The 15,267-nt window shown below is 44.8% G+C and overlaps 1 protein-coding gene across 4 annotated transcripts in view; it reads right to left on the minus strand.

Moving 5' to 3' along the window:
• Positions 1–949: 949 nt before the first annotated feature.
• Positions 950–15,267, minus strand: part of rab27b (RAB27B, member RAS oncogene family) — a 71,941-nt gene continuing 57,623 nt past the window's right edge. For all 4 annotated transcript variants that reach the window (XM_080477149.1, XM_080477148.1, XM_080477150.1 and 1 more), the window contains 4 exons: positions 9,006–9,094; positions 6,019–6,122; positions 5,733–5,856; positions 950–2,894 (listed from right to left, as the gene is read on the minus strand). In XM_080477149.1, coding sequence (XP_080333275.1) covers positions 2,708–2,894; positions 5,733–5,856; positions 6,019–6,122; positions 9,006–9,094 — 504 coding nt within the window. In that variant the 3' untranslated portion in view covers positions 950–2,707. The remainder of the gene's footprint in view (positions 2,895–5,732; positions 5,857–6,018; positions 6,123–9,005; positions 9,095–15,267) is intronic.

Here is a 15,267-nt window from a genome sequence, read left to right on the forward strand (position 1 = left end):
GACCCGATCGGCTCGTTGGGACCAGAGGACGAGACGAGAACTGGAAGCAGACCATCGGTTCAGACCCTCAGAGGTCAGAGGTCGAATGAATCAACGTGCTACAAACGCAGTTCAGTGGAATCTGACGTGCCTCAGGGATGAAAAGTGGCACCGAAGTTCAAAACCGAAGATCCATCAGCGGACGACCGCGAAGGTTTTTCTGAGAAACGTCTTGATGGAGGGACAGTAGACGGATGTTGTGGCGCTGAGAGGAAGGATCACGGTGGCGTTTGAATTCACTCTTAATGATCTCATCATGTGGCCTTATGGGGGGGGGGGGGGGGGGGGGGGGACTGTGCAGCGTTCGGACTGCATGTCAAGACAAAACCACCAAAGCTGAGACAGGAAGCATCTGTAGACTGCCACAATAAAACCGAAGCGAGGTGCACATCAGGGCTGCCTCCACCACTCTACCTCCACCGCTCTACCTCCACCGCTCTGTCAGAGTCAATAATACCAGCTTTATAACGAGGCATGGCGGCGGCAGCATCCTGCTAAAGAGCTGCTTCTTAAACACGCTCATACAGACATGAGATGAAGAGAGACAAAAAAACCTGCACCTTGTCAATGAAAGAGTTTTTCTGTATCGATTGAATAAATAAAACCTGTAAATTCTATCCATTTGAACAGAAAAGTACAAATTGCAAAGATACCAGTGGTAACAGTGTCAGGAATAGCCTGACCAGTGAATGAACTAAAAGAAAAAAAAAAATAAATAAATAAAAGCCAGACTGGACGCTACAGCGACTCACTACCACCACCCAGTGGTCAAAAGTGTTGTACCTTTAAGCACCAGAACATTAAAAGAAATTGTTTATGTCATTCAACTTTGAGGCAAACCTGTTATTACACTGTGCTTTTACATTAATATGTGTTTTCTGAATACTGAAGTATTTTTATTTTTTTTTTTATAAAGATTGCCAATTTTTCCTTTTACTGGACCGTTGGGTTTAAAAACACTAAAGCAATAAAAAAATCAAGTCGCACAGAAATGTAAATGCAGGCTCTGTAAATAAAAATGTAGCGGAGGACTTGACTCTCTTTTCATAGAAATCTCTCTTTCCTGTGTAATCCAACGTTAATCTGCTGAAATGAGAACGTCACCTGACTCTTTTTGGGGACGAGAATGCGAATTTATTCCAAAGCCTCGCGACGTCGTTGCTCAACTCACTGACATTGTTTCTTCTCTTCGTGCAACGGCAGCGACTGTCCAGTGGAGTCACGGGTTTCCATCGGCTTAAGACGAAAACAGGAGCGAGCGTCCAGCTAAAACCACCACCTTGTGGTCGGACCCGGTACTACCGGGCCCGCCGACGGAGTCGCCCGCCGACTTTACGAGACGACTTGTCTTTGACACGATTTTAAAGAACACAGTAGACTGATATCGATCGGTGTATTAAGTTGGGCTGAGAAGTAGCGAGAACGTCTCTAAGGCTGTACATGTAACGTTAAGATACGCAAAGTCGTCACTTCTCTCACGCGGCAGTTCTCTGCAGATGTACTTCGCCTTGAGGAAGGCGATGGACGAAGTATTGGCACATGAAGCAACGACTGGCGCGGACGGAGCTGCTGTGGTGAGCTGGTCAGCGTTTAACGGTCCGAAAACTTCCCCCTCATTTAAGTTACCGAAAAACACTGTAAACTGTTCAAAGACACTCAAAAAGAACCGTAGTGGACATTCACATGCTGCTGACACGGAGGAGCTAAACAGGAACACTGATTTCAGAGTGTGTGAAGTTTAACCGCTCAACAATTCGGTTTAGAAGAAAGAAAGAAAAAAAAACGCCATCGACACAACTTTCTACTTTTGCCAGTTTTGGTTTAGAAACTCCTCGAAAAGAAGATATTTGCATCTTAGCTCATGGTACTGAATTGATCTGTACTATGTTCTAATGGCCACGGCCTGGTGATTGGTTGACTGTCCAGGAACACTTGAAGCTACTTGTTGGCACATCTGTTAAAGAAGAAAACCACTGTGAACACGAGAGAAACACATCCAACGCGGTAACTGCAGGTACCGCGTAGAAAACAGGGCGACAGGTCAAAACAAACGCTGCCATCCTTCAGGAAAGGACCACAGCTTCACTTCCACAGACACTCAGCCGGGTATTAACCCATCAAGGACAATCTTTTTTCCCCTGTTAACAGCTGAAAAGCAACTATCAAGGAACGAGGCCAAATTAAAGTTCCAAGCATCAACTTAAAGTTCTCAGCACGTTTTTCTTTTTAGTGTTTCGGTCCATCCGAAGGATTCAAAGTGCCTCCAAACAGAGAGACTGGGAGGATTGACGCTGTATTCCAGGCTGCATGTTCTCGCTGAGGCACGTTATGTTTTCTGACAGATGAAACCGCTCACGCCGGTTTTCATTTCCTCTGAAAGGCAGACAGGCCTGCCACTGCGTTACCCCACATGTCCACTAGAGGGAGCGAGAGTTGTTTCATTGTCAGAGAGGCAGACAGTTGGAGGAGAAGGAGGAGAAGACGGCTCAGGGTGAGTTTTCAGGAGAAGGGAGTGAATTGGGGGACAAGATGAGGACACGTGGTATGAAAACTGACAGACCGGGACAAAGAGAGAGCGTGGACGACAAAAGTGTGGCGAACGTGGAGAAAGAAAGGAGGGACGACGGGAGGAGTGGTGACCGGTGGTGGTCCCCGATCGCCTCTTGACCTAACATGCACATTTCTTTTCGTTGGGCTGCGCGTCGTCGAGCTTCGTGGCCCCGTTGCCGTTGGCGGGCTCGGCAGGCGGTTTGTCAACACACTGCTCCATCCTCTTCATCACCAGGTCCAGCAGCGTGATCACCGCCTTGTCCACCTCCGCTCCCGTCGCGGCGCTGGTCTCGAAGTACGGGATCCTGAGCGGAACCAAGCACAACATTTAATGTGTTACCCATTTGGTTCTGAGGACAACCAACTCCATAAACTGTGACGCATCCAGAGAGGTGGACTCCTCCAGACCTCTGAGCGTGAGCTCGGTATCGGCTGACAGGCGACGCTATCGTGAGTACGACTGCTTTTAATCCCGCAGATGCTGAGTCGGGGAAAACTGTCTCAACCATTCCTCCCGACAAAGACGTCCCGTGAAGACGACGTCATCGCGAAGAAACATTCCCGAGAACGACAGCTGGAAAGCTAACACAAATCGCCGAGCGGCTAGCTTCCACGGCTACGTCCCTCAACTTTCTACTACCAACATTGTGATCCCGAACTCTCATGGATCGGAGCGACTTCCAGTGGACAAACTGTGAACTGCAGCTCCTTGATGTGGCGGCAGTTGTTTCTGAGCTTTTTACTGGTGGGCTGCGGTGTAAAGGAACAAAGTAAAATGACTTAGTTACAGTACTTAAGTAGTTTTTGGGAGTATCTGTACTTCACTTGAGTTTTTAAATTCATTACAACTTCACTTTTACTTCGTTACATTAAGAAAACTAAAAGATACTTTTACTACATTGCATTTCCGCAGGATACAGCCGTGACTCACTACAAAGTAAAACATGAATATAATAGTATGACTGTTTCATCACGTTTGGAATAACGGACTGCCGTCGTGCATTCGTCTGAAAAAATTATGCATTATGGGAAATGGAGGTGTCGCGTGTCTGTTTACTTTTAGGAAGTGTAGTTTTGGTCACTTTAAATCAGACACCCGGTTATACATGGTGCTGAATCATATTTACCGTAATTTCCAGACTATAGGTCACACTTTTTTTTCATAGTTTGTCTGGTAATGCGACAGGAACGAGTTATATATCAAACACAGCTGGTGTTACGGTGAGCACCTGTCCTGTTCTGTCCGGGTGTCAGAGCTTCATGACACATTTTTTTAACAGTGCGACTTATACTCCGGAGCGACTTACAGTCTGTAAACATACGGTACTGCCGCCTCTAAAAGGAAACAGGAGAACCTTCTCGTAACTTCAGATTTACAAAGAAACATAATGGTGTGACTCTGAGGAGCAGCAAACAGGCGAGTTGAGCAGGAGGCTGATCCAGACCGGTCGTCCTTCTGTCTGAAGGTAACGTGTATAAACTGTATTATCAATATTTAGCTCTGTGTTGTATAAGATGGTGCTGAGGACAGGAGCTCCGGTAGTCTGGACCATTTTGATTGTCGTGTGTTTGTGTGTGTGTGTGTGGTGTCAATTATTGTTTTGTCGATGCGTGGTAAAGTATCTCATAAGTTAATTTGCATGATAAAGCAGCCCGACTGGCAGGTTGTGGTTTTGACATGATTCAGTCACACAGGAGGTTTGAGTTATTGGAGTCACACTTTTTTTTTTTTTTTAAATTGACGTTCATATGACATCTAGACAAGACGTCCATGCAATGTCCAGGAAAGACGTACAAAAAACGTAGACGTGTTCAGGACGAGTTCTGCTCAGCGAGGTTGTGTATTCTAGATAATGTTTTTTGTATATATATGTGCTGACATAAGGTTTAGGCAGGTCGGCGGCTTGTAATGATGAAACATATTTCTGGTTGTGCACTTTTACTTTTGGTACTTAAGTACATTATGTATGAGGTACTTAAGGACATTTACTCAAGTGATTATTTTATGGGCGACTTTCACTTTCACCAAAGTAGATTTCAAACAAAGTATTGTTACTTTTACTCAAGTATGCCTTTCAAGTACTTGTGACGGCCCTGCTGGTGGGACGGTTCTGGCCGTTCACCAGAGACCAACACTTCCTGGAACTGACTGAAGATCGTGTCTGAACGGAGTCACAAGTAAAACATCTTCTGCCTCGGCTAACAGGAAGTGGTTGAGAAATCTTTGAGACGTCAAACGTGACGTGAGAGAAAACAAAGAGCGTAGCCTGAATACATCCGACCTGACGTGTGATAAAGACCCTGAGGTTTGACAGGGAAGGCCGACTCTGTGAGCAGGAGGTGTAAATCGGTTCTGGTCCGGAGTGAAACTTGAACCCCCTGAGCAAAAAGTCCAAATCATGTCGTCTCTATACGTCCAGAAGACGTCCTCAGAGGAGCCAGGATGAAAGTTCTGTCGACGTCTTTCTTGGACGTTGTATTTAAAATACGTTTAATTCAGAATGAGAACAAGTCATTGGTCTTTCACAGGACACACCCTTTGGGGCAATTTAGTGTCACCAGTTAGCAATTCATTGAATCACATGAATCCCATGCTTGTGTGGCAGAGCACACACAAGCAAACTCCAAAAAAGATCTCCTGCTGGATTTGAACCCACAACCTTCTCTCTGTGAGGCAAGAGCACTAACCAGTGCGCCAGAAGATGAAAGCTTATCAAAGTGGCGAGTTTCTCCATGGAGACTTAAAAGTTCACTGCCTCGTGAGCAAAACAGAAAATAGTCATAACTCAGACATTAGGCAGTTTGTATGAAACTTCACATGCGGTCTCCTCTTACCAGTCATGATCTCCTCCCCTTTATTTAACCACAAATCAATAATTATGCAGGCAGTTGGACTTAAAAGGCAGCTTGTGACCTTTCAACTGATTCTGGCTGTCTTCAATGTCCATCATTCTCATGTCATTTCTCAACTAATTCTGGTGTCAAATAGACGTCCGGATTATGGCCTGGACGGACGGACCGACGTGTCTTGGACGTCTATGGACGTTGCTTGCTCGGTGGGAAACCATCAGACGGGGACACCGTCCCTTCAGCAGAGGTTTGGCTGCAGAAGCCAAAAGGTGCAAAACACAAAAACAACTTGCCCGTATTTGTCGGCCAGCTCCTTGGCCTGCTTCTCCTGAACTTCTCGCTGGTCGGCCAGGTCCGCCTTGTTCCCCACCAGCACGATGTCCGGGTTCTCACAGTAGGCGTTGGCCTGTAGCTGACCTGCAATCCCACGCAAAACAAAATAACGTATGGAAACACAACATTTACACCGGCGTAAACTAATGAAAGTCCCTCCGAACAACACCTTTTTATCAGGTACTTTTTTTGAAAGTGTTTAATGCAGTATAAAGGACTGTGGAGCAGAGCAGGTGGCTGACGTACTCATCCAGTTCCTGACGTTGAGGAAGCTCTGCTGGCTGGTGAGGTCGAACATCAGCAGGAAGCCCATGGCGTCCCGGAAGAACGCCGTCGTCAGGCTGCGAAACCTGAAACACAAAAACACGCGACCGCACGGAGAAACTGCATGAAGATCCACAGACAGCTTCAAACCAACCGAGTCAAAGTGGGAATCAGCAGCAGCAAATACTACAAATCATCCAAACACTGATAAACAGTCTTAATCTGGATCATCAGCTTCATTAATCACATTTTTTTGATGCAAGAGGCAACATTTCTTAATATGAACTGACTTTGGTAAATAAACCAATAAATGGATCTACGTGTGTTTTTTAAGAATATTAGTTTGTTTAAGTAGATTGTTTGTTTGTATACGACAGTAAGAAAAACCTTAACGTGAGCTCGTGGCTACATGTTTAGCATCATGGTGTTCATATTGCACAGCTGGGCTCTTATCCGTGCCTCCATCACGCATCTGTTTCACCCCCTCATCCGTCAGCCTGATGATGTTCTGAGCTTCTTTATAACGACAAAGACCGACGTTAATGTTCGACCCGTACAGCATGCTAGATTTCTGAATATGACTTCAGCAAAGAAATAATTCTGCGTAACACTATTTAATATCCATACAGGACAACGACTCTCAGGACGAAGCTCACAGGTGGAATAATGACTTCAGCGGCGTGTTGAAATGAATGTAAAGATAATTTTATGAAAAAGCGAGTCCGTCCCGTCACACTCAGCTGAATAAAGGCCGTTAAAGTTACATAACCGACCCTGAGTCATCCTGCAGTGACTCATCAGGCCTTCGTAAACACAATCAACTGATCAAACTGGAGTTCAATTAAAAAGCACACACACACACACATACTCTTCCACACACACACACACACACACACACACACACACACACACAGACACACACACACACACACACACACACACACACACACACACACACACACACACACACACACGCCTCGTTGGATACGATCCTGCGTCTCGTAATGTGAAACTGAAGAGACCTTACCGAGGGAAGTTTCTACTCACACATTACTCACAACTTCAACAACTTTAATTCTCCCATAAAATGTGCGTGGGTCAGTTTAGGATGCGAGCCTGAGGTTATTGGATCCACCAAGAATGGGAATTCTTCTCGGAAGGGTTAGAAGGTAGGAACCAACAGGGGGCGCTGCTGCTCTTTGCAGATGATGGGGCCCTTTGTGATAATTGCACAGATCACCTCAGTGTGAATTAGGGTTGTTCGGTATAACGGTACTGTATTGGTATCGCGCTACTGACGCCTTTAAAACGACACTAAACTGGGCCCGGCCGGTACCCGTAGCTTTTTTTTCACGTCGCCGCGCAGCGTCACTGTGTTGTAATTTGCACCGAGGAGAGTCAGTCTCTCGGTGGGGGAAGCGTCAGCCGGCTGCTCCGCTTTCTGACTTTCATTCACTATGGATTTCGTAGACGTGGCAGCGTGGCGAATGACCGGGGGGTCTCGAGGAGAGCCATCGTTGACGGAGGGTGCGCACGAGATATTGACAGCTCTTTACTGGATCGTGGGGGGGAGGGGGGTTACGGGATGTTTTGGACAATCGAAAGTGCGGAAAACAGCGCCTCGGTTTCTTTTTTTATTTTATTTTATTTTTTTGCACTCCGGTTTCTCCGAGACGGGGTGCGTGAGCGCTCTCCCGAGCTCCGACCCGAAATCCGCAACTTAATAAGCACTTCATACTCGACCTACAAAACTTCAAAATAAAAGTCAAAACAACGTATTTTCAAAACAATCTTCCCCCAACCGAGCTTGTACTTTGAAAAGAATACCGGATGCGCACGCGTAAATGACATGGCGTTTGCGTCCATGTGAGAGTGCGCATGCGAAACTGACTCAAACGACCCGTGGAAACTCCGTAAAAAGAAATAGTGCATCACTAACGGAGCAGCAAAGAGCAAGAGTCTGGCGAGAGAGAGAGAGAGAGAGAGAGAGAGAGAGAGAGAGAGAGAGAGAGAGAGAGAGAGAGAGAGAGAGAGAGACAAACAATGGCTGCTGACACATCCACAAGGCTGCAACTTGTAGAAAAAACAGGTGCTCGAAGTGCTATATGGAAGTACTTTGGCTTCAAACCAAATGAGCACAGTGTCTCCATCAACACCGAAGCACCACTGTGCAAACGGTGTTTGAGAACATGTCTGGCCAAGGGTGGAAACACTACTAACCAGGCTAAACACCTGAAGGACAACCACCCAGTCCTGCAGAAGGAGTTCAAAGAACGACAGGTAATAACTTATATACCCATGCAAAAGTAGCTCTGGAAAAAAATGTAAGCTATTATAAATATCAATATTATAAATATAGCATAATAAATAATATAAAACAATATAATATGAAACATTTTTATTTTAGCCATTTAATGTTATAAAGATTACTACATAGTAACATACCATTTAAAGACATCGGTCCTACTAAAGACAGGCTGTATCAAATGACATTTTTTGTGTTCTCTTTTCTATTCTTTTATCATGATGATGTTTTACCAACCGTTGGGTCAGCATCAAGAGACACAAGGTTTACCATTTCAACAGGTTAAATGTAAAAATGTGTCTACTTCATTAATTCTCGGTATTTTGCAAATGGTGTGATTACTACTATTAGATATTCAGTACTAACAGATATTCAAGCGATGAATTATAACAAATGTAATTCTTGTGTTTGAAGCAAGCTTCAGGACCGAGCAGTCAAAAGGGAACTGCAGCTTAAAACATGAACTTTGTGCCTCCGTCCAAAATAGTTTGGACTTCTTGAAAAATTCTGTTACTTTAAGGTCCGGTCCGAGATACTATCAGTGACAGACGGACAGATACATGAGTCTACCAATGTTTTACATAGGGTCCCTCAATCCCCCCTCTAAATCCAAATGTTGTAGAAAAACCCAAACCCTCGGTCCCAAGTTGGACAAGCAGCCCACCTTTCCTGTCCAGCTGTGTCCCAGAGCTGAAGGTGAACCTTGAAGGTCTTCCCCGTGGTCGTACCGTTGGGGTTGGATGCTGTGTAGATCTGAAAAGAAAGAGACAACTCAGTTCAGACTGGCAGATTGACAGGACTGTAGGACATGTTAAAGGGGAAGACGTGTCGAACAGTAGCTGCCATGACATGGACATAAATGATGTGAGTGCACATTTGATCAGAATGAAAGTGCTTCATGTGAACATTATCAGACAGGGTCCATTCAAATATACTTCTCAGTCTGAACCAGAAGCTGTACTACCAACCAAAACCTCCAGGGTGTTCCCAAATCAGAAGCCCCGGTTTCATGGAACTGTACGGTCGCTGCTCAAAGCCAGGATCGCCTCCGGGTCAGGGGAATGCGCTGAACTACAAACCTGCCAGAAGAAACTTCGCCCAAGCAATCAGCCATACCACTTGTTGGGGGGTTGAGGGGGTTTTGACTTCAGGTAGTTTCCCCACTATTAGTTCTGTGTTAGTCATTCATGTTCCCCCCTTGCGGCTTAGTTGGTTTTACCCAGCCACTGTATAGATATATAGACTCCCTCATGGCTCAGTTTGTTGTGTCAACACCACAGGTTATTTGAGTTAGTTTTGTTGACTCCTTTTATAAGCAAAGAAACTTTGTAAAGTTTGTATATTCTTATATTTTGTGGTAATTAAAAACCCCTTCTTCAATAACCTCCTGTTTTCCTCGTTGCTTAACTGCTTGTTCACCGACACTAATAATAGTGATCACATGAACAGTTTTTCACAGCTAAGGACCTGTCGTAGACCCTTCCTCTAGTAGAAGAACATCGAGATGAGATTCCACTGATGGAATATTACCAAACTCCTGATTCTAGCAGGAATACTGAATCTCCAGAATCGTGTTCTCCTGGTACCCCAAGTGTTTTAAGTGGTTCAGTGTAGTGAAAGTCCCGGTCAGTAAGATTCAGACGCGCGTTGACACTGACAACGAGTGTCTTATGATCTCTTATCTAATGCAGGAAGCCTCAGGCATCATTCACACCTCCCGACTCTCCCAGATGAGACACGTCGCAGTTCGAACACGAGTTCACACAGATCATCTTCACAGTAGTCAGGTTCCTCTAAATGTTTCCGTTCAGTTTCGCAGGTGCTAAATGACCTTTGCCTCAGCAAGAAAATGTTGACACTTGGTGTATTTTAGTGAAAAGAGACGACAGATTTTTCAGGAGCTTGAGGAAACGTTGGGAGTTGCGAGGTGTTCTGCTACATGCATTAGATCCTGCGTGTTTCATACATTGGTGGATGAAATGTAGTCCATGATTGGCCCTAATGTTACGATAGAGCCAGTGGATGATCTGTGACCTTTGAGATTCTGTAAACATCTAAAACCAGTCATCCGTTCAGTCAAAGTCAACCACGTCTTCCCTCCTGGCCACTTTTCATTCACGCTTCTGACAAACAGTAATGAACTATTTGTCTGTTCTCGACTGTATTTAGTCAGGACGTAGAACAGTGTTGGGAAATCACAAGACCACAGAAAAGTTGGTTAATTTCTAATGAAAGACAATCTTCATTTGTATATGAGGTCATGACATGTGGAGTCTGATGCAGGAATCTGCCCGACACCCAGCAGGGGGTCCTGCAGCCATTGCAGCCCCATGGGAATCCCCCCCCTTCCCTCCTCAGGGACACTGACTGCCCCCATGCCCTCAGCCAGTCACGGATTGGTTGGGTCCCTCTGGATTCGACACCTTGAAATGCCCCCACCTTATCAAAAGCCTTTGGAGAGATTCATCTCTTTGCTCCTGCTCTGCGAGGAGGTGAGCTGCTCACACACACCTACACACATCAACCTCTATTTAGGTAGTTAGAATCTGTGTTTTATTTGTTTTCATTGTAAAGAAATACAATTTTGGGAATTGTACTTGCTGTCTAATTATAATGAGCACAAAGGTGAATGAAATGTCGACCTCTTCTGTGTCAGAAACTTCAAAATCCTTCAAGCTTTACTGTTAATTTTGGTAATTGTAATTAATCTAACTATTAATTCAAATTCCAAATGAGTTGTTTAGTATAGCGTTTGAGACTGATATAAGTAAATTGTCTATCATTTCCTGTTAAACAGGCGGTGCTCCCGACATATCTGATGCAGATCGGAATCAATTTTCATTCAAATAATTAATAACTATCTCTGATAATTATTAATCATTATCGATATCCAAACTGCCAAAACACTACATAAACGGTACCACTTGAACCATATGAGGTAAGAAATCACAAAGAAGTAAACAGTCTGGCAATCCGTAAGTTGGAGGTTCGATTCCCCATCAACCTGCAGAGGGGTTGTTCTTTAGCACTGGATCCCCACAGTGCATCTAATGGTGTGCCAATACCTGGCATGGCAACCATCACCACTAATGTGTGAGTATGTGGATGGATCAATATTACAAATGACGTTGACTGTGTTCAAACTGATCAAGCTGTGAAATACTTTACATAATGCTTTTGCTTAACACCGTGAAGTTTCCCTGAAGCAGGTGTAGGGTTGAATAATTCTGGGTAACAATGACGTATTTCCACACAAATGCCACGATTATCAGTTCCTTTGGCAAACTCATCCATCTTCATTTCTTTTAACTCGTCAAATGTCACTTGTGTGTTGCCAAGGGTGTGATGGGGGTCTTACTGGAAAAGCCTTATTGTTGGGTGTGTATTATTGTTCAACTCGAAGCCTGAATCGTGAAATTCCAACTGCATTCCTCAAAACGTCCTTCTTATTTCAACCATCATTCCCCAGAGCCATGAGTTACAGGCACCAGCCCCTGAATGACCTTTGACGCTCCAAGCTCTTTGTACTGAAATGTAACTAATCATTCTGATGATTTCAAACACAAAAACCAACATACGAGACTATTTCTCAAAGAGCTACCAATAGTAACAAGGTGCAAAACTATGGAAACTCTTGTTCAACTTTAACCTGGCCATGAAATACCAGAGATGGGGACTTCAATCATGTGACCTCGACTCGTCGACTCCAGTCCCTGTTTTGATGACTTGTGACTTGACATGGACTTGGAAGTTAACGACTCAGGACTTGCCTTGACTTGAGACACAATGACTGAGTGAGTGTTTTAAATTTCACATTTTCAGTTTCAATATAAATATTAAAGTAATATAAAATTGTAATGATATGAGCGCAGGCTGAGAATAGCATTGGCATGATTGGATCAGTACCATGTCAGTCGTGCTCTCAGCAGGCGACAACTAATCAGAGTATGGAATTTTTGTCCCACAGCCAATCAGAGGAGAGGAAAGAGGGTTAGCCAAACATGAAGAGGGATGGGACCTCATGTCCTTTTTCTCAGCTTCATGTCAGAGTAAATTTATTGCTGTGGTTAAAAATACAACACTGAATGTTATCTATACCACTGTCTCTGCTGCTGTTAGTTCAATTATACATGTGCTGAATCGAATCCACTGTTGGCAATGAAGCCGCACGGACTGCTGCGACGTGACTCCAGCCAGCGAGCATGGACACAGCGAGCTACAAGCTTTGTATTCTGGACTTTCAATCAGAGCAGGCGCTAATCACTCAAGGGTTTTATTTGTCCAAAAGTATCTGGCGATGAACTTCATTTACAACTGACGGTAAGAGTCTGCAGGAGTCCTGCTGTAAGCAAACGAGCCATGTGCTCCAGACAGGAGGAGGAGGAACTTTGAGGAGTAGCAAGCTAAAGCTAAACCAGAGGATCACTGGACACTTTGGGTTCACAAGGGAGTTGAAGGCTGGTCTGCGTGTGTGTGTGTGTGTGCATGTGTGTGTGTGTGTGCATGTGTGTGTGTGTGTGCGTGCGTGCGTGCGTGCTTGCGTGCGTGTGCATGTGTGTGTGTGTGTGTGTGTGTGCGTGGGCTATAGAATAAACTAATTGTCTTGCATGCATGAAAGGTTAGAATGTGATGGGCCTGCTGCATATGGAGGACATTGAAATCCGCATTGTGCAACAAGTAGGACATGGAGACTGGGACCACCTGAATACTGACGGTATGTTGAACACTGGGTGAGACTTTTCTAACATGTTGGAATGAAATGTGCATCACATGGTCTACAAGGAGAAGCTGCCTGTTGCTGCCGTTTTCATTCAGTCTTTTCACGATCTCTAAACTTTTTTCCATCACTTTTGGTTTCTTTCTTCCCCGTGTGCTGGTGATTTTTACTCTGTCGTATTGGTGATTTCTACTCTGGTGTGTTGGTGAGTTTTACTCTGGTGTGTTGGTGAGTTTTACTCTGGTGTGTTGGTAAGTTTCACTGGAGTGTTGGTTGGACCCTGGACCAGAGTTTATGTCTCTAATGATGGTGACCAGGGTCTATGTCACTAATGATGGTGATCAGAGTCTATGTCATTAATGATGGTGACCAGAGTCTGTGTCTCGGTAGCGCATCGAATACGGCCGTAGCGTCTCTGTCCTGCCTCGCGTCTGATCTTTAGGGATCAACATGAAAGTTGCGCAGCAAAAAACTAAATGAAAAAAACAACCGGTGCAAAGCTGAATATGTTAACAACGGAGGATTCATACAGCCCACATATTAAAATATTGAGGGTGTGTAGTAAATCACTGACCAATCAGCAAACGGCTCCTCAAACTCAGACCCTTTCCATGGTCAGGAGTACCCCGACGGAGGGGTAGCGGAAAAGCGTCCACCTTTGGAGCAGTATTTTCAGGAAAATCCCAAATTCTTGCGATGAAAACCTGAATCGTAACGGACTATACCAGTCCATTCCTGCACCGTTTGTGTGGTGGAAACACGCCTTATGTCACTAATGATGGTGACCAGGGTCTTTACACTAATGATGGTGACCAGAGTCTGTGTAACTTATGATGGTGCCCAGAGTCTATGTCACTAATGAATGTGACCAGAGTCTGTATCACTAATGATGGTGACCAGAGTCTATGTCTCTAATGATGGTGACCTGGGTCTATATCACTAATGAATGTGACCAGAGTCTGTATCACTAATGATGGTGACCAGAGTCTATGTCTCTAATTATGGTGACCTGGGTCTATGTCGCTTATGATGGTGACCAGAGTCTATTTCACTAATGATGGTGACCAGGGTCTGTGTCTCTAATGATGGTGACCAGAGTCTATGTCTCTAATGATGGTGACCAGAGTCTATGTCTCTGATGATGGTGACCAGAGTCGGTGTCTCTAATGATGGTGACCAGAGTCTATGTCTCTAATGATGGTGACCAGAGTCTATGTCTCTAATGATGGTGACCAGAGTCTATGTCTCTGATGATGGTGACCAGAGTCGGTGTCTCTAATGATGGTGACCAGAGTCTATGTCTCTAATGATGGTGACCAGAGTCGGTGTCTCTAATGATGGTGACCAGAGTCGATGTCTCTAATGATGGTGACCAGGGTCTATGTCACTATGATGGTGACCAGAGTCTATGTCTCTAATGATGGTGACCAGAGTCGGTGTCTCTAATGATGGTGACCAGGGTCTATGTCACTATGATGGTGACCAGAGTCTATGTCTCTGATGATGGTGACCAGAGTCTATGTCTCTAATGATGGTGACCAGAGTCGATGTCTCTAATGATGGTGACCAGGGTCTATGTCACTATGATGGTGACCAGAGTCTATGTCTCTAATGATGGTGACCAGAGTCGGTGTCTCTAATGATGGTGACCAGGGTCTATGTCACTATGATGGTGACCAGAGTCTATGTCTCTGATGATGGTGACCAGAGTCGGTGTCTCTAATGATGGTGATCAGAGTCGGTGTCTCTAATGATGGTGACCAGAGTCGATGTCTCTAATGATGGTGACCAGAGTTTGCGTCACTAATGATGGTGACCAGAGTTTGAGTCTTTACACTTATGGAGTTGTTCACAGATTTTACTCATTATAGCGGAACAACTGCTGTCTTATTAAACTACTGTGTTCCTGTTGTTGCATGAAATGTATTCAGACGTTTTGTTCTGAGAAGGATCCGATTGAATCAGTGGAGTGTGACTCAGCTCACAGCCACTGTGGGAGAAAAGCAACAGAATATCCAGACCTAACCTGACCTACTGTTTATTATTTCATAAAACCACAGTAACTATAGTAACCGGACCTCCGTCACCTGAGTGGTAGCAGAAAAGAAGTCAGAAAGTTGTGAGAAGAATACTTTCTTGTCAGCTCCCTCACCCAGAGGCCTGCAAGCTTTGTGACTAACGGCGGAGCTTCAGCCACGTTCTGAACCAG

This window comes from Lipophrys pholis, assembly GCF_963383615.2.
Source record: "Lipophrys pholis genome assembly, chromosome: 12".
NCBI lineage: Eukaryota > Metazoa > Chordata > Actinopteri > Blenniiformes > Blenniidae > Lipophrys > Lipophrys pholis.